General features: G+C 43.6%; 1 protein-coding gene across 2 annotated transcripts in view; it reads left to right on the plus strand.

Annotated features, from left to right (window-relative positions):
• The window catches only part of JPH2 (junctophilin 2), a 62,571-nt gene that overhangs the window by 11,747 nt on the left and 24,140 nt on the right, over positions 1-26,684 (plus strand). Inside the window, exon 2 of one of the 2 annotated variants that reach the window (XM_078149852.1) lies at positions 13,554-14,051. In XM_078149852.1, the coding sequence (XP_078005978.1) occupies positions 13,554-14,051 (498 nt within the window). Of the gene's footprint in view, positions 1-13,553; positions 14,344-26,684 lie in introns of both variants that reach the window. The other variant, XM_020984137.2, reaches the window with a different exon arrangement.

Genomic DNA, 26,684 nt, shown 5'->3' on the forward strand with positions numbered 1-26,684 from the left:
AAGCCAAGGCATATTGGAGCCATGAGGTCCTAGGGTCAGAGTTCTCTTCTCCATAATATGCAACCCAATCCTTTCTACCCAGAGTGTAAAAATAGTCCAAATCAGCCTTGATGCTTTCGGTGGCATGCAATAGTCTCTTCAAGCCAGAGAGTGTTGACTTTCAGCACAGGCGATTTTAGATGGGAAGTGAAAGACTGTGATCCCAGGCTTGTAGATAGCAACAGAAACTTTCTACCTGCGTGAACATTCCTCATGAAGTGTAGTAGAAAGACCAGCTGGATTAGGGGCCAAAAGAACTGGAGTCCCAGCTCTGTCACTAAATCACTGTGTGCTCTTGGGAAAGTTACTTCCTTCATTTCTTCATCTGAACAATATAGATTAATAGTCCTATTGTGAGTGTGTTAATGAAAGTAAATGTTTTCTTTTAACTCTTTGGAGTCTGGTGTCTAATGTTCTATGCTACTTAGGGATAGAGGTCACATTAGGGAGGGTTTCTTGGATCATTTCCCATCTTTAGCCATACAAGGACCATCGTTGAGTCTTATCACTTAGCTCTGCTCCTGACGTGATCCAGACCATGTCTTTGCCATGAGACTGAGTCTGTCTGCAGTGTGAACTCCAGATGCCCTGATGTGAACTCTTGAGCATCTAGCCCTACCTTAGGGTCACCAGGATTCTGGTCAATTGCTCATTCCTATGTCATATGCGCTTCCATTTTAATGTCACAGACTCTGAGTTGAAATGTACCTCAAAAACTATCTTGTCTATCCTCTATCATGACAAGAGTTCACCCCCCTATAGTGTCCTAGGTTAGGAATGTGATAGTGAGATTGTCAGACCAAACCTATACTATTGTAATCTGTTCTAAGTGTCACATTTTAGAAAGGACACTGATAAATAAGAGAATGTCCTGAGGAGGGCAACAAGGCCCTAAGTTCCTGCCGTATAAGGATCTGTTGAAGTAACTGAGGAAGGCGAGACATGATAGTTGTCTTCAAGGGTTTAAAAGTCTGTCCATATGAAAAATGAATTAAGCTTGTCCTGCTTGACCCCAGAGGGTTTAACTAGGACTAGTGGGTGGAATTGGTAGAGAGAGATTTGGGCTTTTGAGAAAAGGAAGAATGACCAATCAGAGCTCTGGAAGAGAGTAGGCTGCCTGGAAAGGCAGTGAGTTCCCTAGCACTGAGTTCTTTAGGTAGAAGCTGAGCAACCACTTTTTGGATATATTGTAGGGGGGGGATTCTTTTTTTTCTTTTTTAGGCAACTAGGGTTAAGTGACTTGCCCAGGGTCACACAGTTAGTAAGTGTCAAGTGTTTGAGCTGAGGCCAGATTTGAACTCAGGTCCTCCTGACTTCAGGGCCGGTGCTCTATCCACTGTGCTACCTAGTTGCCCCGGTAGTGGGGGATTCTTGTTCAGGTATGCATTGGACAAGATGGCCTGTAAGGCCCCTTCCAACTGTGAGATTCTGTGATTCCCTAGCCAGTGATCCAGCCTCCACTTCATCATCTCTACTAAGAAGAAACTCTCCTTCCTGAGGTAGCCCATTTCTACTTTTGGACAGCCCTAATTGCCAAGAAGCTTTGCCTTATGTGAAGCCAAAAAAATGTCTGTAACTTCTAGCCTTTGCCTCGAGTTCTGCTTTCTATAACCAAGAAGAAAGAGTCTAATTCCCTTCTCTGTGTGATGGCCCTTCAAATACCTGAAGATAGCCTTCATGTCACCTTCCCTGCCACTCTTCTCTAAGCTCTGTATCCCTAGTTTTTTTTTTTTTGGCTAGGCAATGGGGTTAAGTGACTTGCCTAGGGTCACACAGCTACTAAGTGTTATGTGTCTGAGGCTGGGTTTGAACTCAGATCCTCCTGAATCCAGGGCTGGTGCTTATCCCTAGTTCTTTTAACTAATCTTAATATGTTATAGTCTCTAGTCCTGCGAGCCCTTTTCTGTATCTAATACAGTTTGAAAGTGTTCTTGCTAAAATGTGGTACCCCAGACTAGATAGATGTGCCTTGACCAGAACAGAGGAGAATACTGTGCCTCTTTTAGTAAGGCCTAACATACCATTACATTTGGGGATTGCCAGGTTACATTGTTGAATCCTATTGAGGTTGTAGTCCACAAATACCAAACATTACTCCCCCTCCCCATCAATCTTTTTTACATAAACTATTATCTAGACATGTTTTTCTTATCCTGTGCTTATAAAGTTGATTGTTTGCACCCAAGGGTAGGCCTTTGCACTGATCTCCATTAAATTTCATTTTATTAAAAAAAGAAAAAAAGAAAAAAAAGGAAAAAAATTCATTTTATTAAATTTGTCCTATTGTTCTAACATGTTGAGGTTTTTTGGGATCCTCATTGTGTCACTCAATATGTTAGCTATCACTCCTAATCTTGTGTCAGCTACAAATTCAACAAATACAACATCAATACTTTCATTCAAATCATTGATAAAAATGTTGAACAGAAAAGGACCAAGCACAGATCTCTGGACCACTCCCTTGGAAACCTCCCCCCAAAGTGACATCATCACCAGTCCATTATCCCTCCCCTTCTTTGCAGAGGTGGGGGATTTGGTGTGGAACATCACCTATACTCTAGATTCAGCTAATATGTTAATTAGTTTTATTAGTTTTCCTGATCTCCTTCTCCCTCTTTTTTTTTTTTTAATATTGTTTGTTACAAGAGATGGTTCTCTGGGTAGGGGAAGGATATATTTGGAAATAAAGGTAATATAAAAACAAAAAAGTTCAATTTAAAAATCCATTAATGACTGACTATTCTTTAGATATGGTCACTTAACTGATTTTAAATTCACTATACTATTATCTGGACCACATCTCTCCATCTTGTCTATGTGGACAATATGAAAAATTTTAATGCCTTGCTGAAATCCAGTTATATATCATCTATGGAATTTCTCTGATTTACCAGTCAGTCTAACAAGCTTGTCAAAAAAAAGAAAAGACTAAATATAGGATCGTAGGTTAGAACTGGGAAGGACCTCAGGTCATCTAATCCTACTACTCAAAACATGGATCTCTGCTGGACAGGTAAGTAAGTGGTCATCCAGCCTTCTCTCGAATGCCTTCAGAGATAGACAGCTCACTGCCTACCAAGGCATCCCTTTCTACTGTTTGGGAGCTCTAGTTGTCAAAAAGTTCTTTTTTTATTGAACTGCCTTTCTATAACTTCCAAGGGTTCTGGTCTGTACTCTGGGACTATGGAAAACAAATCAAGTCCTTCTTATACATGCCTAATCTTTAGATATTTGAAGACAGTCAATCATATCTCTGTCAAAGTCTTGTCTTCTTCAGATTGAACACCTCTGGTTCCTTCCAGTGATCCTGTTATGGCAGGGTCCAAACTCCTTCTACATGCTGGTCACCTGGTCTAGGCTCCAGCTTAAGCAACTTCTCCCCTCCAAGATAATACTTTACTGGAAATATGAAAATGATTTCATTAAACTACCCACCCGGTATCACTGTCTTCATTTAAATCTGTTCTGGTTACTTTACTTCTGCCTTGCCTCTGACCATTAGAAATGAGTTGAAGTTTGTGCTCACCAAATCCATTCCTATCATTGAAAGGGCATTCCTAGCCTAGGTGCCAAGGTCTTTTTTCTCTAAGAGCGATGATAATGATGGTGAAGAGAGTAGGTCCTATTTCTATAGCACTCTAGGCTTTGCAGCGCACTTTCTTCACAACATCCTTGTGTATTATTATCTGTTTTACAGGTATAAAAAACAGGCTTAGAAATGTTGAAATTTTTCCATAGTAATACTGTTAGCAAATGTTTGAGTCAGGATTTGAACCTCCGTCTCCTAACTCTTTCCATTACAGTATGTCATCTCATGGAATGTTAAGAATTAAAAGGAACTTTAAGAAACCTTATAGTTCAATCCCCCAATTTTACAGAAGAAGAAAATAGAGAACACAGAGGGAATATGGTTCATCTAAAGTCACACAACTAGTGGGGAGGGGGCAGGCAAAGCCAAGATTAGAAGTCAATTCCCTGGATATCCAGTCCTATGTTCTTGTCACTGTATCATATTGTAAAATTTCTGAGGACTCATTTGAATTCCTGAAATGATATCTGTGGCACAGCCCCAAAGCAACTGTTGCCTTGCAGGAAAAAAGAACACCTTTCCAGAGTCCCAGTTTGGTTTCTGGTATGTGGAAGAGTGATTATAATGGAACAATCTCCATAAAACAAAGAATGTTAGAGCTGTGAGGGCCCCAGAAACACAGAAGGTGAGAGGACTCTTAGCATGTTAGAGGGGTCCTTAAGAAATCTTGTCCAACTCCCTCAAGTGTGGCAAAATTCCTAGCCTTTTTTTCTGCCCAGCAAGGGCAGAGTACTATGAGGCTCAGACCTCTTGCTCCTTTTCTGGGTAAGCACAATCTATGGGTTCTTCCCCAGGCATTTGAATGGAGGAAACACCCACAGCCATGGAGTCATGAATCCATTGAAGAATACGGTTAGGTGGAAAGAGGATTAGATTGTTCCATTTGACCCCAGATGACAGAATTGGACCGATGGATGCTAAGAGATTATCATATTAATTGAGGCACAAAGGAATGAGGGCACAGGCTAGGGTGATCATAGTGGTATTGAATTTGGAGGAAAAAGAAATTCATGTTTAAGTATAGGTTATATATGTAGATAACCTGAGCTCCCTTTCTACTCTGAGATTCCATGATGCTGAGATGTAGGGAGTGAGATTTCTGTTCAATATAACAATATAGCAATAGCTGTTTTCCTCACAGCTGGAGCTATCCCAAAATAGGATGGGTTGCTAGTGAAATAGTAGGTAAGGAGTTTCCCAAAACTGGAAATCTTTGAGTAGAAGATAGATGACCATTTGTCAGAGATCATAGAAAGGATTCCTATCCAGGGATGGGTTGAAATATATGACCTCTGAGTCCAGCTCAGAGGCTCTATTAACCTCCCAGGCTGTAGAACCTGAAGACTCACTTATTTTTTTTTCCTTATAATCCTTGATACAACCCACCCTGGAATAAAGAGTCAGTGCATTCCTTGCTGAGGTGGGTAGAGCAACTTTTTAAAAATTCCTGGTGGGGGATTGTCTTCATCCTGACTCTAAGATAATGGTAGGGTAAGAGATGGTGGGGGAGGTGGGTAAACAATTTTCTTATCTTAATGAAGATATTGAGTCTTAGGCTAGTAACTTTATCCACTCAAATCGATGGGGTTTGACCCAGGGTCAAGTTGAGTGAATTACACTGGTCCAATTTAAACAATCTAGTCTAGAGAGGATGACTAGGGTTAGCTGTGTGGTCTTGGGTGAGTTACTTCCAGTTGTGTGCTGCACTGGCTCATACTGACTGAGAGCCAATTACTAAATGTTCAGTGTAAGCATTACACCTTGAAACCGGCAAAAGCTACAAATCAGGGCTTGACATTGTTTTGTGGATGTCTCTAGGCTCAGCTAAGTGTTGGAATAAATGTTAGAAATGCAAATTAAACTTAAAACTGGGTCATGATTACTTCCCCCCCCCAAACAATAGCCACTTGTTAAACATTTACCAGCACAGCCCTGGTCACTCCTCATTTTGGACAATTGCCTCTTTTCTCAAATAAGAGATTGAACCAAATTATAATAGCCCATATTTCTAAATCACTTTGATGTTAACAAAGTACTTTCCTCACAACCGCCCTGTGATGTAGGTATTATTTATATCTGACAGATGAGCACCTGCCTCCCAGGATTGTTGTAGGGACCAAATGAGATAATATATGAAAAGTGCTTTGCAAACTAAACCTTAAAGTGCTATATGAACACTAGCTATTATTATTATGATTATTATTATATCTTAAAGTACCATATCAATACTTTTCATCATATCCAACTCTTTGTGACCCCATTTGAAGTTTTCTTGGCAGAGATACTGGAGTGGTTTGCCATTTCCTTCTCCAGCTCATTTTACAGAAGAGGAACTTAGGTAAAGAGGGCTAAGTGATTTGCCCAGGCTCGAAACAGCTAGTAAGCATCTGGGGCCAGATTTGAACTCATGAAGATGAGCCTTCCTGATTCCAAGCCCAGTACTTTCTCCACTGTGCCACCTAGCTACTAGTTATTGTTGTTATTATTATGTCAGCTAGGTGGTACAGTGGGGCCTGGAGTCAGGAAGACCTGAGTTCAAATATAGCCCCGGACACTTACTAGCTGTGTGACCTTGGGCAAGTCACTTAAACCTGTTTGCCTCAAGTTCTTCATCTGTAAAATGAGCTGGAGAAGCAAATGGCAAACCACTCCAGCATCTTTGCCAAGAAAACCTCAAGTGAGGTCACAAAGAGTAAGATAACTAAAAACAACTGAACCAAAAAAAGGGGGATAATAATAGTATCTACCTCACAGGATTGTTATGAGGATTAAATGAGATAATAATTATAAAGTGCTTAGTACTTGGCACATAGTAGGTGCTTTATAAATGCTTATTATTATCATTATTGTTATGAGGAAGAGGAGGATGGAAACCAGGACTCTGAGACAGGTGACTGGCACCTATTGCTAATAAATGGCAGGACTTGATCTTGAACCCAGGGCCAACTCCAAGGCCAGATTTATTTTGCACTGCCCACACTACTACTGCACGAGCCTAGCTCCCTTCAGTCCCTGCAGAGTACTATCACATTTCAGAGAGTGAGGCAGGGGCAGCCCACACCAGGTGTGACAGGTTTTGACACTTTGCTCCTGCCTCTGAAGTCTGGTTCTCTCCCTGTCATTATTCCTGGGTCTGCCAGCACAAGGGCCTCTCAGCTAGGGACCAGGAAAGTTCTTAGTATAACTGGGCTGTTTCCTGCTCTGTTGGCAGAAGCCAAGATGCCACTACAACTCTGCCTTAAAGGGACCCCACTGGCCCATTTCACCTCCAGTTCAATACACCTGCGTTTCATAAGCTGATTTCAGAGTTTGTCATTAAAATAATCATCACTCCTTTCCTCCCTGTTTTCTCTACCCTCATGTGTTCTCCTTTCTCCCTCTGTTTCCATTTATCTATCTTATTCTTTCCCTCCATTCTTCTTTCTCTCTCTCTTCCTTTCTCCTCCAAGCCAGGCAGGGGCCTCAGGTAGATTTGTAAATGAACTGAACTTTTGGCCTGATAGTAGGAGGTGCTCAGCAAAGTAGTCCTCCTAAGCTGCTGTGAAAAGACCTGGCTAGGTCAGTGCCCACTGAGGAGAAAAAGGACCCCATATTCTTGTTCCCTGAGTTACTGGCTATTGCCAGGAACTATGATTAGTCGAGGAGCAGCTAGGTGGCACAGTGGATAGAGTACTGGCCTTGGAATCAGGAAGGCTCATCTTCATGAGTTCAAATCTGACCTCAGACAATTACTAGCTATGTGACCTTGGGCAAGTCACTTCACCCTGTTTGCCACTGTTTCCTTCTCTGTAAAGTGAGCTGGAGGAGGAAATGGAAAACACTCTAGAATCTTTGCCAAGAAAACCCCAAAATGGGGTCACAAAGAGTTGGACATGACTGAAAAATAATTTAAAAGGGGAGAAAAGTGATTTGTAGATGGAGGCAAGGATCCAAGAAGAAAGAGGGTAGGGAAAGGGAGGTAGGAAGGAGTGGGGCCAATGGAATTTGGTCTGTCTTGGTTGACTTTGGGGAATATAAATGTTGTCATGTAGCTTTAAGTAGGCTTTACAGAGACAGCACTGAAGAATGCTTTAAAGTTGAGGTGGGAAATGGAGGTTTTCCTGGGAGAATTGGATTGGATACAGAAGTTTAAGGAGAAAGGAACAAGGGACATTACTATTTTTTTTTCAAACTGAAGCTGTTCAAAAGAATGAAATCACTTAGTGGTATAGTAGAAATAGCTGACTGAGAACAGGAAATTGAAGGCCCTAACTCTGCCATTAACTTTGAATGACTTTGAACAAGTTATTTCTCCTCAGATTTTCATTTCCTCCTTGGCAAAGTAGGGTTGAGGATGGAGGCAGGAGCTGAAATAGAAGAGGAGAGACGATGGTCAGATTAGATGTTCTCCTAAAGTCCCTTCTGATTCTAACATTCCATGTCCTAGCTCTGCCATGCACTTGCTATGAGAGCTTGATGAAATCATTTCTTCCTCTCTCTGGTTCTCTGTTTCTTCCTCTGAGAATGAGGATTGGACTAGGGGATGGGAATAAGCATTTATATAGCACCTACTACATGTCAGGCACTGTGCTATCTCATTTGATTCTCACAACAACCCTGTGAGGTGAGTGCTGTTATCTCCATTTTGCAGTTTAGGAAACTGAGGCAAATAGAAGTTAAGTGACTTCTCCAGGGCCACACAGCTAATAAGTGTCAAATTTGAACTCAGGTTTTCCTGACTCCAAATCCGGTATTCCATCCACTGAGCTATCAGAAGATTTCTAAGGTACTTTCCAGCTCTAATCCTATCATTTCCTCTAGTGATGATATGTTGTGATTCTTTAACAAATAAGAACTTTGGGAGTCTGAGAGGGATTTCAGGTTAACTCTGAAAGGAGGGGATAGTTTCTTCCCGTGGTTACTAAGACATGCCCTGCTCAGGTGTGTCAGGTATGGGAGTTATGAGACATGGGCTCTAGGGTTGGGCTGAGCTGACACAGAGATAGTTCTGGTAGCCATTGGCGAGAGGAGGCTTTTGTGTTTGTCATCTAGAAATCAACACCAGATTCTGTTACCAATTTCTGCTGGTAGGCAAGACCCAAACCAACCAGGCTCCTGGATCTCACTCCTGAGCTTCTCAGTGGCTACAGCACCTCTAAAATTAGTTTACAGAGGGAACAGAGCAGGACTGCCCTGGCTACAAGTACAGGCTATGCTTGAGGAGAGGAGATCTCTGCTGGAAGGCAGGAGACCTCAAGAGATAGCTCTCGTCCACCCACAATCCCAAGACCCCTATCCCGAATAATAAAAGGGCCTTCAAATTCAGTGCTGGTAGTAGGAGGAGGAGGAGGAGGAGGAGGAGGAGTAATTATTACTAATTATTACTTTTACTTACTTTTAAACTTTTATATTACTATTTTACTTTTCTTGCTAATGATATTAAAAGTAACAATAAGTGACATTTTTATAACCCTTTGAAGTGCACAAAGCACTTTAATACACGTTTGATTAATTTCATCCTTCCACTAGCTCTGTGAGGTACAGTATAAGCAGACAGGAATTTCAGGAATAATGTATATAGTCCAGCAGTACAGGAATTATCTCTCTTTCCCAGTTCAGGGCAAAAGTGACTTGCCTGTGGCCAGACAGCTAGTAAATGCCAGAAGCTCTATTCAAACCCAGGTCTTCTCGCCCCACGTTCATTACTCTCATCCATGATACTGTGATTTCTTTTAATTGGCCTCCCATTTTATACCCCATACACTTTATCATCAGTCATTCAGTGAACGTTTGTTAAACACCTTCTATGTGTTAGGCACTGTGGTATATGCTGAGGATACATATATAAAAGTGAGACCGTCTGAGAGGCAGCATAGCTTCCTTCATTGATCCATCGATCTGTCAAGAACTGGCTTCTGAGTCAGGGAGACCTGAATCTGACACACACTGACTGTGACACCCTGAGTAAGTCAATTAACTTCTCCCTGCCCCAGGCAGCTCTCTAAGACCTCTCTAAGATTGCAGAGAAGGAGCCAATTTGCTTTGGTAGAGGAAGTTCCTTATCAGGAGCTCCCAATACTGGGAAAAAAACCTCACAAGTCAGTCTGCTCCCTACCCAAAAGAACAAAAATAAAAACAAAAAAAAGGGTGAGACAGTTCCTGCCTTCTAGGAGCTTATATCCTACCAGAGGATGTGAATAGATATATAAATATAGATATATACAAAACATTTATAGTGGTTGGGCATAGGCACTAACCTCTAGAGAATCAAGAAAAGTCTCTTAAAGGAGGTATTGCTTGAGCTGAGCTTTGAAGGAAATTCTGAGTTTGAAGAGCTGGAGAAGAGAAGAGATAGCATTCCAGGTATGGGGGACAACCTGTGCGAGGTATGATAGGACATGGAAGGTCATGTGTGGATAATGGCAAGTAGGTGATTGGCTGGCGTGTTCACAGAGTGTCTTTAAGGATGAATAATATATAATTCCTGGGGGGAAATAGTCAAGGGCCAGGCTGTGATGGGCTTTAAATGCCAAGTAGAATACTGTTTTATCCTTATGCAATGGAGAACCAGTGAGGCTTCTTGAAGAGAGGAACGAGAAAGTCGGGCCTGTGCTGTAGAAGCATCACTTTGGAAGCTGCATGGAAGATGGTTAGTCAGCCGGGCAACAAACATTTATTAAGCCCTACTAATGTGCCAGGCACTGTGCTAAGCATTAGGAATGCAAAAACAATAAGTACAGAAAGGCAGTCAGAGCTCTCAAGGAACTTAAATTGTAATAGGGGAAGACAACAGATAAAAGGAAGCTCAAAAGAGTAAGGGGGTAGGTAGGTACTTGGCAGGACCATGATGGGGAAGACCAGAGATGTGAAGGCTGGTGGGAAATTTAGAGATGGCTGGCCTGAGATACGTGAGGGGAGGGCTAGGGACAACATCCTAGGATACACCCCTGCAGAGTGACCATCCTGGGTCACTATGATACAGTGACGAATGATAACCCAGTGAAGAATACTGAGGATAGGCCCAGCATAAGATCATGACAGAGCCATGTCCAGAAAGCCAAGGGAGAAAAGAGTACCCAGAAAGAGGGGATGAGCAACAATATCAAATGCTTCACAGAGGTCAAGAAACATGAGGGCTTTAAAAAAAATTGTATTTGTCCATCAAAAGGTTCTGGTGGTTGTGATTTCATGCTTTGTTGTGGCAGGACTGTTTCAAAGAATTCAGTCAGGCCACCTGTAACCCAAGTACAGGCATTTATTGGGAATGACGCCTCCAACGAGCTGAGTTCCAAGAGGAAGCAGCAACTTGGTAAGACAACACAGGCAAATTGATAGTGCAATGATGCTGATTACATGATAAAAATTATGAATATTAAAAAGGCAGGAGGTGTTGTTAAGGGATTAGGTAATGGGGAGGGGTCCTAGCCTTGGTAGAACTAAGCATGCTATTACCCACAGTGCATACAGAAAAACCCATTGGGGGGCATTCACATATGCAATGATATTATAATAAGCCTCTCTATGTCGTAAGTTTACTCTGGGTCAATTCTTTACTATTATTGCAAAGGTGCTTACTTCGGGAAAGTCCCTTCTCTTGTTTTGGGGTTCACATCCTGCTCAGGCATCCTGGTGGTGCTGCTTTCTGATTGGCTGGCTATTGTGGTCCTGTCTAAGATTAGATGGATGTGGTTGTGGTTGAGTACGTGGACAGACCTGCTGTTTCTGTGGGAAATATGAGGAATGGGTCCGGGGGCAGTGGCTAGCTAGAGGCAGTGGCTAGCTAGAAACAGTCCATCATATGGACACACGTGATGTTTCTGTGAGAAACATGAGTTCATGGACCTGTTATTCTAGTGAGCAATGAGGCATATATGAGGAAGTTAGGATATTGGTGGAGGAGGTAGATAGGGCAGTGGCTATATCTGGGGGCCTGTGGTGGGGTTAAAGCTGGACTGTGTGGTTAAATCAGGGTATGCCTGCTGTTCCGTGGGGCCCATAAGGAAGTTAGAATATTGGGTCTGGGGGAAGCTTTATTAGGATTCTATCACTGGTGGCCTAGGAGAGAGCAGTTTTAATTGAAGGGTAGGAACAGAATCCAGATAGCAAAGGGCTGGAACATGAATGAAAGGTGAGAAGGTGGAGGCAAGGGTATAGAACGCTTTTTCTAAAAGTTAAACTGTGAAAGGGAAGAGAGAGATAGGATGATAGCTTAATAGGTGGTAGGGCCAAATGTAGGATTTTTTTAAAAAGGATTAATTGGGGGAGATCTGGGCCTGTTTGTAGGGACTAGGGAAGAAGCCAGTGGACAAGGAGAGGTGGAACATCAGAGAGATGGGAGTGAAGGAAGGCAGCAAGCTCTTCATGTTACTGTGTATTATTCCCTCTAATCAGCTCTAAGTTTTAGGAGGACAGGAGTTGTCTTATCTAAACTTTGTATCACTCCTAGTGGCTATCATTTAGATGCTTTGTCTACACTTCTTGTTGAGTCATTTCTGTCCTGTCTGACTCTTCTTGACCCCATTTGAGGTTTTCTTGGCAAAGATACTGGAGTGGTTTGCCATTTCCTTCTCCAGCTCATTTTACAGATGAGGAAACTGAGGCAAACAGGGTTAAGTAACTTGCCCAAGGTCACTCAGCTAGGTCAGATTTGAATTCAGGTCTTCCAGACTCTATCCACTGTGCCACCTAGGTCTAGGTGCTCTGTATACAGTGAGCACCTAATAAATGTTTTCTGGACTGAATTGAAATCATCTAGTGAAAAATCATCTAGGGAAAAAGAACACTGAATTTCAGTTCCGCAGACTTGCTATCTGTGTGAACATTGGAAGGGCCTTTGTTTTGGTGTTTTCACTCCATATGTACTTAAGCATTTTTTAAGAGCATGATCTTGTCTTACCCTCAAAGGACAGATACCAGCACTTCTACTTCCTTTTGATTTCTCAAGAGCTAAGTTTCTACACACTTGGGAAAGGTTGGCATCCCATAATCAATTAATTAGCATTCTTTATTAAGTACATCTTTATTAGTGCCAGGCAGTATGCTGGGTGCTGCAATAGAAAAAAAACGAAAACCACTGAAGGAGGCATTGGGAACCCTGGAATTTTGTCATGGCCTTGAGCAAATTGTTGAATTTCCCTGGGCCTTGATTTTCTCTTCCTATTGTAAATGAGCTCTTCTCAGTGTCTAGGCCCAGGTTTTTATATTGATACAACCTCCTAATGAGAGAATCATATAATCCCAACCCTTCACTTTACTGATGAGAAAACTCAAGCCCAGATAATGTAAGGGAATTGCAGAAGGTCACAAAGAAAGGGAGAAGAGCTGGCAAGAAAGCCCGGGTTTCCCAATCCCCAGAGCCAGGGTTCTTTCTACTCTGCCCTGCTTGACAACCATGAGGGTTAAATGAAAGAATAGATACGAAGGTGCTTTTAAAATGGAGATGGACTATAGGAAGAATCTTGAGCACTTACTATGTGCCAGGCACTGTGCTAAGCACTTTACAAATATTGTCTCATTTGAGCCTCACAACAACTGTGGGAGGAGATAAGAAGGCTGTTATTATCTCCCCTTTATAGTGGAGGAAACTGAGGCAAGTAGAGTAACTTGCCCAGGGTCGCATAGGTGGTTAGTGTCTGACAGAGGAAATTTGCACTCAGGTCTTCTTGACTCCAGGCCTGGAGTCCATTATCCATTTTACTATCTGGATGTCCCCTGGAAGGGACCGTAGAGATGACCTAATCCATTCTCTTCACATTATTGATGGGGAAACTGAGTCTCCAAGTGGGCAAGTGACTCAATCAGTGTCACATAGGCAATCAGAGATAAAGCTAAAACTTGGATTAGGACCCAGATCTTATTCAGTCACATGCTCTGTGTCCTGGGATTTATAGGTGGCTGTTCCCACCTGGGCCCAGGCACTAACCTTATTTTTCTTCTCTCTCCTTAGGAACATATCAAGGCCAGTTTACTAATGGCATGCGCCATGGTTATGGCATCCGGCAGAGCGTCCCATATGGCATGGCAGTGGTAGTCCGTTCACCACTCCGAACATCCCTCTCTTCCCTACGAAGTGAACACAGCAATGGAACCCTGGCCCAGCAGGATGCTCCCTCCACCCCCATGGATGGCACCACTGTGGCTACCCCCACCATCTCTCGTGGTGGCTTTGCCCTCAGCCTCTATGCCAATGCAGAGGCTGCTGCCAAGCTCCCTCGGGGCAGTGGTGGTTTCTTCCAGAGAGGTTCCCTACTGGGGAAACTGAGGCGCTCAGAGTCACGGAACTCTCTGGCCAGCCAGAAGAGCCGGGTCAGCTTCCTGAAGAGTGACCTGAGTTCAGCAGCCAGTGATGCAGCCTCCACTACCAGCCTGGGAGAAGGGGCTGAGGCAGAGGACTTTGCCCCATTTGAGTCTGACATTGATGCTACCACCACAGAGACCTACATGGGTGAGTGGAAAAATGACAAGCGGTCAGGCTTTGGGGTCAGCGAGCGTTCCAGTGGGCTGAAGTATGAGGGTGAGTGGCTGGACAACCTGAGGCATGGCTACGGCTGTACCACCCTGCCTGATGGCAAGAAGGAGGAAGGGAAGTACAGGCACAATGTGCTGGTCAAGGGCATGAAGAAACGTGTTCTCGCTCTCAAGAGCACCAAAATCCGGCAGAAGGTGGACCATAGTGTGGAGGGGGCTCAGCGGGCAGCGGCCATTGCCCGCCAGAAGTCAGAGATTGCAGCCTCCAGGTAGGACCCAGGGGGGTTGCCAAAGATAGCAGCCAGGAGATGGGGAGGCTCTTCTGGGAGGGAGAGATTAAGCTTTGAAGGATCCAAAAGATCTTCTAGTCTGACTCCCTAATTTTACAAATGAGGAAGCAATTTGGCCAAGGTTGTACAGGTTGTTAGTAGTAGTGCTGGTATTTGAACCAATCCTATGGTCTTTCCACTATCTATACCTCTTTGCACAAGGTAAGGAAAATGAGGCTTCAGGTCAGAGAGAAATCAGGCAGATGCAATCTTATCCAAAGTTTTTTTCCACTTCTCCTCTATTGACCTTTTCTAATCAGCCCTGTTGAAATACTGGAGGGCGAACTTTCTGTCTCTCACTAAAAATACAACTAGTCCAGGCCTATCCCCAATACTGTCTTCTCTTAGCTCATTCAGAGACAGAGAGGAGTTTTCAGAAAGGCTTTACTAGTATTTTAAAGTAAGCGACAACAAACTTAAGAGTACAGAATTGGTTAGTCGTAGAACTTGGGAATCTTTTCCTAGGATAAAAGGTAGCTGATTCTATAGTGGGAAGAACAATGCATTTGGAGTCCCAGGCCTCAGCTTCTGCCACAGCTAGATCACACAGTGGATAGAGCCCTGGACCTAGATACAGGAAGACCTGAATTCTTATTAGCTATGGGATCCTGGGAAAGTCACTTAATCACCCCCCCTTTTTTTGAGGCAACTGGGGTTAAGTGACTTGCCTAGGGTCACATAGCTAGTAAGTGTCACGTTTCTGAGACCGGAATTTGAACTCAGGTCCTCCTTACTCCAGGACTGATGCTATATCCACTGTGTCACCTAGCTGCCCCTTAACTTCCCTTTGCATCAGTTTTCCTAAACTATAAAATGGGGACAATAACAGCACCTACTTCCCAGAGTTGTTGTAAGGATCAAATAAGATATTTGTAAAGTACTTAGCACATAGTAGGTACTTAATAAGTGCTAATATACTTCCTTCCAAGTACCAGGGTGTGAATCCCAGTTCTATCTCTTAGTCAATAACTTTTCCTCTCTGGGTTCTGTGTCCCCACCTGTAAAATGAGGGGATCGAACAAGGTAATTTCTAAGGGTCCTTTCACTGCTAATTCCTGCACCCAAAGAATAGTAGCCTAATGTTTCCTTAGCAACTAGCCCTATCTGGTCCACCTACAATAACTATTCAATGGAGATTTTCTTGAAAAAAAAATTCTTTTAATGAGAGTTTGCACATGGAATATCTTGTTTGTTTGGACTTAGGGTTCAGAAAATATAATTGCTTTATGTCTACCTCGTGTCTAAATCTAGCCTCACCATTTTGCATTTGCCATCTTGCCTTGGGAAAAAGCCTGGCGAGTCCTCTCACACTATCCTCACCCTCTGTGACCCCAAGCAAGGCTCTTCCCTTTTCTGTTCTTCTCATTTTCCTTCAGTAAAATGAGAGGATCAGACCTAGATGGCCTTTAAGGTACCTTTCTTGTCTGAATGCCCAAATTATAACATTCTGTGCTTTGTGCTCTAAGGTTATTTCTATCTCTAGGAGTCAGAGTCCAGAGTGAAACTGCCCATCTCTGGCAGCAAATCCCAAAGTCTGTGGAGCAAATGAGGAAGGAAAATGAAGCCGTCAAATAGCTGTCCCTTCTTGGTTTTACTCCCTGGCTTGCCCCTTCAGGGAGTTGGCCCCACAGTGCCATTCTCACTGCTCAAGGCGAAATTCTGAGCAAGCAGTTCCCATTGGAAGGGTTCTGAGAGCCATAAATAGAGATCTGAGACTCTGGGGCTTCTCTATCTCCTTCGTTGATGTAAATCTCCCTTGGATTTAGGCTGTATGGGAAGCAACCAAAGTTGCTGCTGCACTTTCCATCAGCCTGGGAATGCCTTGTTCTTTCTGGGCTGGCAAGCTTGGTGGGGGAGGGGAGGCTGTTCCTGCTTACTCTTTAGGCATGGGATAAATTTCCTATTAAGGGCAACTCTGGACTTGGAGGAAATGCAATGTTAAGGCTCTTTCCCCCTAGAGGTTCTTTCTTCTCACCCGGACCTCTTTAGGAGCTGATGAGAGGAAGAAGAAAGATAGCAGGTTACAAGGGGAAGTTCTGCTTCAGGCCAGGGTTAGACTAGAGAGGTGACCTGCTAAGGTCCCTTTGAGCTCTGGGAATCTGATTCTGAGTTGGAGACAAGCAGCAGGGTGAATCATTAACCACAGAATGTCGGGGCTGGAAGCATTGAATACCAGAGCTAAGGAGGGATTATAAAACATAGAATGTCATAGCTGGAAGTGACCTTAGAGATTGAATCTAACGCCCTTATTTTACAGAGGAAGAAATTAAATCCCAGGCATGATAAGTGGTTCACCCCGTGCCACAGATGAAGTTGGGGAAGAACATTCTCCCATGAGGTTAAGCCTGTCCATATAATCACCAGCCTCCCTGTGTCAGCCACGTGTGGTTTCCTTCTTATAATAGACCAACACTTTAAAGTACATCTTACTTAAGGTCCCCAGCTCTATGCCTCTAACTTTCAAGGACCCTAGCAGCAAAGGGCATTGGGGGGTCTTGATTCCAGTGTCTTGCCTAATGTTCTGCACAGCAATCCAGTGGAGAAGAAATTTGGTCAACTGCCCCCTTACCACTTCCCCAATATGGCATGGCCTCCAAATATAAAGAAGTTCTGAGAGCATTAGAACTGGAAAAGACCACTGAACATAGAATGTCAGAGTAGGCTAGGCCCTTTAAAAAACAGAATATGAGAACTAGAAGAAATTATGGAGATAATCTAGTCTAATCTCCTTGGTTTTGGCTTTTAAAGACTGAGTCTCCCTTCTCACCCAGGCTGGAAATGAAGGTGCCAGATCCCACTACTGATCCTCTTTGACCTGATTTATTTCCAACCTGAATCAGTTCCCCCTTCTTTATGCAACTGGGTGCGCTCCCCACTCCTTGGGGCTCTTATCTCTACTGCAGCTCAGAACTCCCCAGCTCAAGAGATGTACAAGACTCAGTCTCCCTGATAGCTGGGATTTCAGGTGTTTGCCGCTTTATGAAAAAGAAATCCAAGACCTAGAGAAGGAGAAAGAACTTGTTTGATGTCACCCAGGGAGTTAGTAACAAAGCCAGAGCTAGAATCCCAATCTTGTGGCACCATGCTGCCCAAGATAGCTTTGACTGTGGAACCCAGAGCATTCACATGAGAAACAGCATGCTGTAGATAAAGATGTTTCAGAAGACAACAAGCAGTCTCAGGGAGTTATAAGGGAAAGATCTGGGGTTGTGGGAAGGGATTCAGATTGATGATGCAAATTGTATTTTAGCCTCACTCGCTTCCTTTATCCACTTGACTCACTTATGCCTGGGCTCTAAATTGTAGGACCCTTTTGAAGTGCAAAGGATATAGAGCTGAAGCTTAGTCATAGGTTTCCACTCAAACCTGTCTGGTTGCAGGCCAAATGTCCACAAGTGCCTGGTGCTGTGATCCATCCGCACTGTTGGGAAGGAAGGGGGAGCTGGATGGCAGTTCCTGTAAGCCACTAGCCCCAAGGAGGGCACCAGCTTCTCTGCCATGCTATGTGAGCAAATATAAGCAGAGAGAAACAAGGGGTGTCCACAGTTGGTGCTCATCACATGACTGTCTAAGACCATATAGTGCTTGGGAAGGGAAAAAAGAGGAGCTGTCACTGTCACAGTGACCACACTCTACACCCCAGCTCTTGATGGCATGAGTGAACATGGGGTGAGAGGTAATGGGGTGGGGCAGGGAGAGGGCTGACAGTGTAGCCAAGTTGTTAAATTGAGCTATGTAAAAAGCATCATTAAAGCCTGGCCAGCAATTTCCTTCCAGTGAAGTCAGCAAGAATCCTAGAACATAGAATGTCAGAACTATAAGGAGCCTTAGGCCATAGACTGTCAGAGCTGGAAGGGACCTTAGAACAGGGAGTATCAGAGATGGAAAGAATCCTAGAGATTATTCAAATCTTCTCATTTTACAGATAGGGAGCCTGAGGCCCCCAAAGGGAACATGATTTAGGATCATAAGTAGAGCTAGAGGGAACCTCTTAGAATGTTGCCTGTTAGAGATGGAAGGGATCTTAGAACAGAGAATATTGCAGATAGAAAGGATCTTAATGATCAAATTCAACCCTCGCTTAGCTTATGTCCTCCACTGTAAAATGGCAGGCTTGAACTAGTCTCCAGCTCTGTTATTCTGATTCTCTTAAAATTTCATGTGTGTGAGTTCTATTTTCTTAATAAAGCTCTGAGCATCTTAAATCGATCTATCAATTAAAAACATTTATTAAGCATTTATTTTGTACTAAATGCTGGGGATACAAAGAAAGATTTAAAAAAAAAAAGAAGTTTCCATTGAAATGGGGGAGAGATCTTGTAAATAACAAGCTATACAGAAGGTAGAATAGAGATAATCTCAGAGAGGAATCCTGAACAACTCGGGGGAGAGGGCACCAGGAAAGACCTTCTGTAGAAGCTGGAGTTTGAACTGAGTTTTGAAAGAAGGCTGGAAGACCAGGAAGTGCAGGTGAGCAGGGAGAGTGGGACTCCTTCTTTATCTTGCCTAGGCAAGGAGACTGCGGTCAATAAAGACCTAATGAATTGATTTGAAAACAATGCCCTTGTCCTACATGAGGCATTCTGAAGCTTTGCAGAATGGGTCAGACATCATCTTTCCCTTTCAGCTTCTGGGATCTCCTTGGAGTCCTCAGCCCTCACCTCCATAAAGAACGCAAGCCAAAGCCTTTCGGAAATTCTCCAGTTTCTCAGGAGTGTCTCATAACTGGCCCCCTCCCACCAGGTGTCAGGCAGACATCATGTGAGTTATAGAGTGTTTCTTTTCAACAGAGTAGTGCCTTCACACTCTCTCAGCAGTATTCCTCAGAAGGCCCAGCTGTTAGGGCTCACATGCCTGGGGATATCTGGGGGCTGGGCCTCCTGCCTGGCCAACTTCCCTTCTTTGTTCAGACCTAACTGACTCCCTTGGGGCCTTAAAGTCTATACCCAGTTCAGACTACACCCTCTCAGAGCTCTCACTTAAAATAAGGTGTGGTGAGGTACATCTTCCCATAACTCCCAGGCAAAGCGCATCATCCCTCCCTCCCTTTGCCTCAGATCTCTGTGTGCTCAGGACTTCATGTAGGCTGGAACGGGGCCCAGCCCCAGCCCCTGACCCAGGATGGTGGCGGGTGGTGTGGATGACGTTCCGAAAAGCCCTGGAGTCAGCAGACATTCCCTGTCTAAATATGGGAAAGCATCGGAGCACTGGTTTAGCTGAGCCTGGGGGGAATGTGACAGCTGAGGAGTGGAGCCTGCCCATGAAATTCCAGCCCCCCTCAGCCTGTGTCTCTCCTTTCTCTTCCCCCACCATCCCAGGTGGGGCCCCGCCTCAGCATTCCAGTGAGCAAGATCCTTCCAGAACTACCCCCGTGTCACAGACACCCCTTGGCCCTGCCCCCACCACCATCTGGACCTTCTTAAGGGCTTAGAATCAGGTCTGAAAACTGATAAAGCCAGTGGGGGTGGGGAAGGGGAGGGCAGGGAAGGAGGGAAGGAATTTCATCCAGCATCTTCAGTGTCTGGGTGTGGGTCCTTTTAGAGATTCAGGGAGCAGTAGGGATCGCAGAAGGAGCTGGTCTCTGAGTTCCCATCCTGGACTGGGAGTCAGAAGGCCTGGATTCTCCTCCCAGCTCCATCACCGATTAATTGGGTCAGCTGGGGCAAATCACCTGCCCTCTTTGAGGGGGGGAGAAGGAGTGAGGCCTAGATAATCTCTTAAAGTCTCTGCCAACTTGGATGTTTTGTGATTTTTGTGGCTCTCCTTTTATGTTCCCCAAGAGGGAGAGACGGGTCCTTGGGTTCGATCTGTTGAGCCTCAGACTTAAGGCAGGTTTGAGTTTTTAGTCAGTGGACACCAGCTTGCACATGTCTCCTGGGTGTGGCGGTGCCTTGGTTTGGATATTGCTGAGGATGCAGAAAAGCAGAAGCTACTCAAGGAACTTAGTCTACTTGGGAAGAGATAAGACTAGAACATGCGTAAAGGCACAGAATGTGGAAAGGACCCTAAAAGCCCATCCATTCTAGGGGTTCTTAATCTTTTTTATGTTATGGATCCCTTTGGTGGGAGGACGGGGAGGAAGAGGGAACCTGCAGCCTTTGAGGCCACATGTGGCCTTCTAGGTCCTTGAGTGCGGCCTTTTGACTGAGTCCAGCTTTTATAGAACAAATCCTTTTATTAAGGGGATTTGTTCTGTGACGTTTGGATTCAGTCAAAGGGTCGCACTTGAGGACCTGGAGGACCACATGTGCACTTGAGGCCGCAGCTTCCCCACCCCTGCCTTTGTCAGTCTGATAAAACCAGTGGGGCCCTTCTTAGAAGAATGTTTTTAAATAAGTGAAGGAAATGCTAAATTCCCATCAGACATAAGTGAAAATAAGGATGTAATTCTTTTCCCATCCAAGTTCATGGGCCCCAAGGGTCTTTGGACCTCCAGTGAACCCTTTATCTCATACAACCCCTTCATTTCATAAAGGGTGCCAAGGCTCTGTGATGGGAAGTGTCATAACCAAGGTCAAAGAGCTAGATAGCGGAACAGCGGGGATGAGAACCAAGCTGTCATGAGTCCAGTGGTATTTCCATTGCCAGTCAGCAATCTAATAGTCAATATTTATTGAGTGTTTCCTATGTGCTGAGAGGCATCATGGATAGAAAATTCCCAAAGAATCAGGAAGACCAAGGTTCAGATCTTATCTAACACCTACTGACTGGGAAAGCCATTTGTAACCTTCCTGTATATCAGGCATCTCTCTAACACTATATTTCAGAGAAGACGCTGACCTGCATTGGTAGAGGAGATAACTCATTGTGAGCTCCCTAGACAATGAAATCATAGGTCCTACTATCCCTATTTCTATGTCCTAAAGGTTCATGGTCAGGCGCCCCAGGTTTGGGCTGCCCACCTCTTCCCCCAGCAGGATTCCCCGCTCTCATCATCCTTACTTTTTCAGGAGTGCTGCTGAATGTGCTCAGTCATGAGAATATATGCACACACACACACATACACACACACACCACCCCTGTAGTGCCTATATCACTAGCAGTTTCTGGGAGGAGGATGGGGGTAGGGTGTTGGGAAAAAAGAGACTGATCCTTTGGCCTGGCCCAGAGAGAAGGTCTGTTCACTAACACTGATGGAGTCTGGCTTCTCCTGGCCCAGGGCTCAGGTCATGTCCCCACTGAGTACCTCATGACAATAACAACTCTTGGATGGAGTTTAGAGAATGCAAAATGAGCAATCCAGTCCCTGTCAAAGTTTGTTTAGGACAAAACAAAGGTATTGTTAACAAATGTGCAAGGAGGGCCCAGAGATGGAAATGATTTGCCTAAGGTCACATATCAAGTTAGTAGCAAAGCCTGAAGAGAACCCTGGTCTCCTGATTTCTGGTCTAGAGTTCCTTAAACTCTAGGAGGAAGCTTCTATGTGCCCCCCCCCTTGTTAATTAAGAGTTCTGGGCCACCACCTTTCTGTCACAGGACAGTCTATGGTAATTAAACTGATTTTTTGCTTATGATTTCTCATTTCTATTCATTGATTTCTTCATCTGTAAAATGAGGGGGTCAGGTGCAAGGATTCTTAACCTGGGGCCCGTAAACTTTTTAAAAAAAACATTTTGATAACTGTAGAACAATGTAATTGGTTTCTTTTATAATCATATGTATTTTATGCATTTAAAAACTTTATCATGAGAAGGGGTCCATAGGCTTCAGCAGATTGCTAAAGGAGTCCATAACAAACAAAATCATAAATCTTAACAAGGCTAAGAATCCCTGGGTTAGGGGATGTCTAAGATACTTCCCAGCTTAATATGTTTTGTGTGACTTCATATGTATAATGGTATTGTAGTTCTTACCTTCTCAATGGGTGAGGAAGGGAGAGAATTTGAAACTGAAAACAATGTATGTATGTGTATATATTATATATTATATATATATATATATATATATATATATATATACACATACATATATATGATATGTTTCTATAATACATTTCTATATAATTAAAAAAAAGAAAAGATCATTTGCAGATCTAAACTTTTTAGCCTTTATTCCTCTATTGACTCTTTCCCTTCTGCCTAAACACATAGTCAGGTGTCCATTATCCTTTTTAAAAAAAGTTCCTTTGATCCTGTTATTACCTCAAGCTATGATAGTCTCTTTCTTCTGGGACATTGCTAGTGGTGGTGCCAGGAATGCCTTTCTCCTTTTATTTTCCTCCTTTCCCCATCCTCCTTGCTGGGCTTCTCCCGGATCCATCTAGGTCACCCTGAGTGCTGGAAGACCTGCCACCGTGTGGACATTCTGCCCGCTTGCCTTCTCCCTTCAGCTCTTCCACCTGGCCAGAGGTGGGGGTGGTAAGAGGAGGATACCCTAACTCATCCTGGCCACTTGCCTGATCACAAGGCTTGGATGAGATGGGAGGCATCAACTCTACTCCTCCTAGTAAAATGGAGGACCACCAGGCTTTACCATCTGCCCTTCAGACCCTTGGACCTATCAGCTGGCCGCAGTGACTCAGCCTAAGGACCCCTGGGCCTTGCTCTTTGCTCCCCTCTTGAACCTTTAGGACTTCTGGCCCTTTCCCTCTATTCTGCAGCTAATCTTGCTTTGCCTCCTTCCAATGGAGTGTGAGCTCTTTGAGAACAGGGACCTTATTCCTTTTTCTGTTTGTATCCCCCAGGTCTCGCATGCAGTAAGCACTCAATAAATGCTTTTTTCATTCATTCATTCATTCAAAAGTAGTATACACTCCATAACGCCTGCTCACGCTTCAGTCGCCTGCAATCTGGCTTCCATCTCTCCCACTCCACTGAAATGGCATCGTCCAAGATCGTGAGTGAATTCCTACTTGCTAAATCTCATGACCGCTCAGTTGTCATCCTCCTGTTTCCCTTTACAGCACTGCTCTGTTGATAACCCCTTCCTTTGCTGGTCCTCTTTTCTTCCTTGAATTCCAAGGCATTTTTTCCTCTCCTCGATCTCTTCCTTTATCACCATTTCTTCATCTTTCTCTTCTTCACCAAATATGAATGTTTCTGCCCTTGGCTCTTCTCTCCTCTTTTAGAAATCTCATTCAACTCTATGGCTTTACTTTCTACCTTCATGTATACAAGCTGAGACCAAGTTACTTTAAAGGTAGCTGGATGGTGCCATGGACAGAGGGAATACAAGGTACGTACAATAGAGTGAACAAAGGCATAGAGGGAGACAAGAACAATAATAATAATAATAATAATAATAATAATAATAATAATAGCTAGTATTTATATAGCACTTATGTACCAGTTGCTTTACAACCTTCAGCTTATTTTATCCTCACAATAACTCTGGGAGGCAAGTGCTATTATTATCTCCATTTTACAGATGAGGAAACTGAGGCAGACAGAGGTTAAATGATTTGTCTAGGGTACCACAACTAGTACACAAGTGAGGCTGAATTTGAATTCAGATCCTCCTGACTCCAGGCCTAGACCTCTATCCACTGTATCACCAAGCTGCCTCATAGCCCAAGGAAAAGAATGATATATAGTGGGAAGAACATTGGACTTGAGGGGCTGGGTCAGAATCTTTGGCTCTGGCACATGCATAGATAATATTTGTAAAGTGCTTAGCATAGAGCCTAGCACATAGTCGGTGCTATGTAAATGCTAGCTATAGTGATTGTTATTATTATTGTTGTTGTTGTTATTTTCTACCTCTGTGCCTTTGTTCATACCATTTCCCCCTCTTTCCTCTTTCTTCAGATCTTAGCCTCTGACATCCTGTTCAAACCCCTGCCTCTTCCTTCTTTGACCACATACTGATCTCCAAACTCCTGTAGTGCTTACAATCATTGAATCTCAGAGATGGAAGGAAGATTCAGCCCAATTTGTACTTGATAATGAATCCCCTCCATAGCAGTGCTAGCCAAGCAGCCATCCCCCATCCCCTTGAACTCGCTACCTCCCAAGGCAGCCAGTTCATCCTACTCTCATACTGCTCTGTTGCTGGATGCAGTAACTTGTACATCATAGCAGACATTTAGTAGATGGATGGATGGATGGATGGATGGATGAATGAATGAGTGAATGAATGAAAATCAATAAAAATTTCCTAACAATTAGAGATCTCATGTTGATGTTGATCCATTAGTCACTACCTTTTGGGCTTGGTTATTCAACCTGTTCTGAAGACAACTTGCTGCCCATGCAGTTCATTTGTCCTGCACATAGGGATGTGGGAGAACAAAGAGAGTGTCTCTCTCTCTTCCATCTTACAAGGCCTGTTGCATCATAATAAATTGTTGGCTGGTTAATAAAGGACCAGACACATCAATTATATTAATCAATGCAAGAACTTTTAAAAATTTTACTATGATTTACTATAACTCCTATCTATGAACATGTACTCACATACAAATTATTATAAGCAGATGTTATAATTTTACTTTGAAATAAAAATTTTCATCCTACCATCTCTAGTATGTGCAAATGTACCATGTCGATTGACCGACTTGGTCCTTTGAGGTAGTTTTAAATTCTAGTTTTCTTTAATCAACCAGTTGATAAGGGCAACTCTTTTCTCCCTAATAGACATGTTATTCTGTTTGGAATCTTCGTTTCTTCCCCTAGAGATTAGGACAGTTGGGAGCAGTCAATGAATAGCAGGGGCCACAGAGAATAATCAATCAACATTTATTAAGTGCCTACTGTGTGCCAAGCATTATGCTAAACACTGGAATACATAATAGAGTGGTTTTGGGAGCTGGGAGCTTTTGGGGGAAATTGACAGGCAGGTACAAACATCCTGAACCCAAGGAAATACCTGCATTTCTTACAAAATGACTTGAGATGCTTTAGACAAGCAAGTGCAGCACTGGCTGTGGTGCAGGAGAAAGAGCTCTGGCCTGGGAGCTCAGAGGCCTGGATTCAAGTGCTGGCTCTGTGTGAGGGTCAACAAAGGTAACTTAGATAAAGCACTTTGCAGTCACAAAGTGCTATGGAATGCATGATTGTTATGATGTCACAAAACTTGTCTGTGCTGTCATTTGTAAAAGTTGACATTATATACTTTGGATGACAGGGAGAAAGAAATGGCCTCAAGTGAACACAACAGACATTAATTCAGCATCTATGATATACAGCCATAATCTGGGCCCTGGGGGACATATGACATTTAAGTAAGATGTGGTCCCTCCCCTTATGGAACTTACAGTGTAGCAGGGGATTAGATACCAACACAAAGAATTTTTGATAAAACAATAATTATCATCTTTCTTCTATATAATATTACCTACTTAGGTACCTAAGTGAAAGGTAATAGGTGGGGAGTCTGAGGAAGAGATGGCATGGAAAAGATGGCATTTAGGTTGAGTTTTAACAGATGGGTATGAATTCATAGTCCAAAGTGGAAGGACGGACATTCTAAGCATAAAGAACAGCATAAGCAAAGAAATGGAGGTGGGGTGTGGTGCAAGGTAGGGGGATAGCCTATTTTGGCAGAAATGTAGAGCACGTGGAAGGGAGTAGTATAAGAGAAGGCTGGAAAAATAGGGTGGCAGCAGATTTTTTAAAGTCTGGAATGCCTGTCAAAGGAATTTTCATTTCAATCACAAGGCAATGGGTGACTGGTGAACATTTTTTAACAGAAGAGTAATGCAACAGTATGTATGATGCATGAGAAAGATTATTTTGCCAATGACATAAGGGATGGTTTGGAGGTTAGGGAAAGCATAGAGGTGTGGAGAGCCATTTAGATACTATTGCATTACTTTGGGAAAGTAGTAAAATAGGCCTAGGCTGAGGTAGTAGCAAACAATCAATCAATAAGTATTCATTAAGTGCCTAGCACTGAATGCCCGGGGGCTGTCTCCAGTGGTCCTGATCGATATCTTGCCACCGGACCGACCGAGATGGCTCCAGAGGAGAAAGGGAGGCTGGTGACTCTGCACAGCCCTTCCTCACTTAAATCCAATTCACTTGCAAGTCATGGCACCACCTTCCTGATGCCATGGTCCTCTTCAAGGACAAAGGACAAACAACCTGTGAGTAGTCTGAGCTGCCCTACTGGGGAACCAACTAGCCAGTTCCACTTGGGCAACATAGCTCCTTTCATCCTTCCTTCCTTCCTTCCTTCCTTCCTTCCTTCCTTCCTTCCTTCCTTCCTTCCTTCCTTCCTTTCCTCCTTCTAGAACGAAGGGCAAACAACAGCACAATGCCCATTAGTGGGATGCAAATACGAAGAATGAAACAATATTTAACTTGCAAGGAACCAGCACTGAGAACAGAGAGGAAGTAACA

This window comes from Phascolarctos cinereus, unplaced genomic scaffold (genome assembly GCF_003287225.1).
Source record: "Phascolarctos cinereus isolate Bilbo 61053 unplaced genomic scaffold, phaCin_HiC Scaffold_2;HRSCAF=192, whole genome shotgun sequence".
Taxonomy (NCBI): Eukaryota; Metazoa; Chordata; class Mammalia; order Diprotodontia; family Phascolarctidae; genus Phascolarctos; species Phascolarctos cinereus.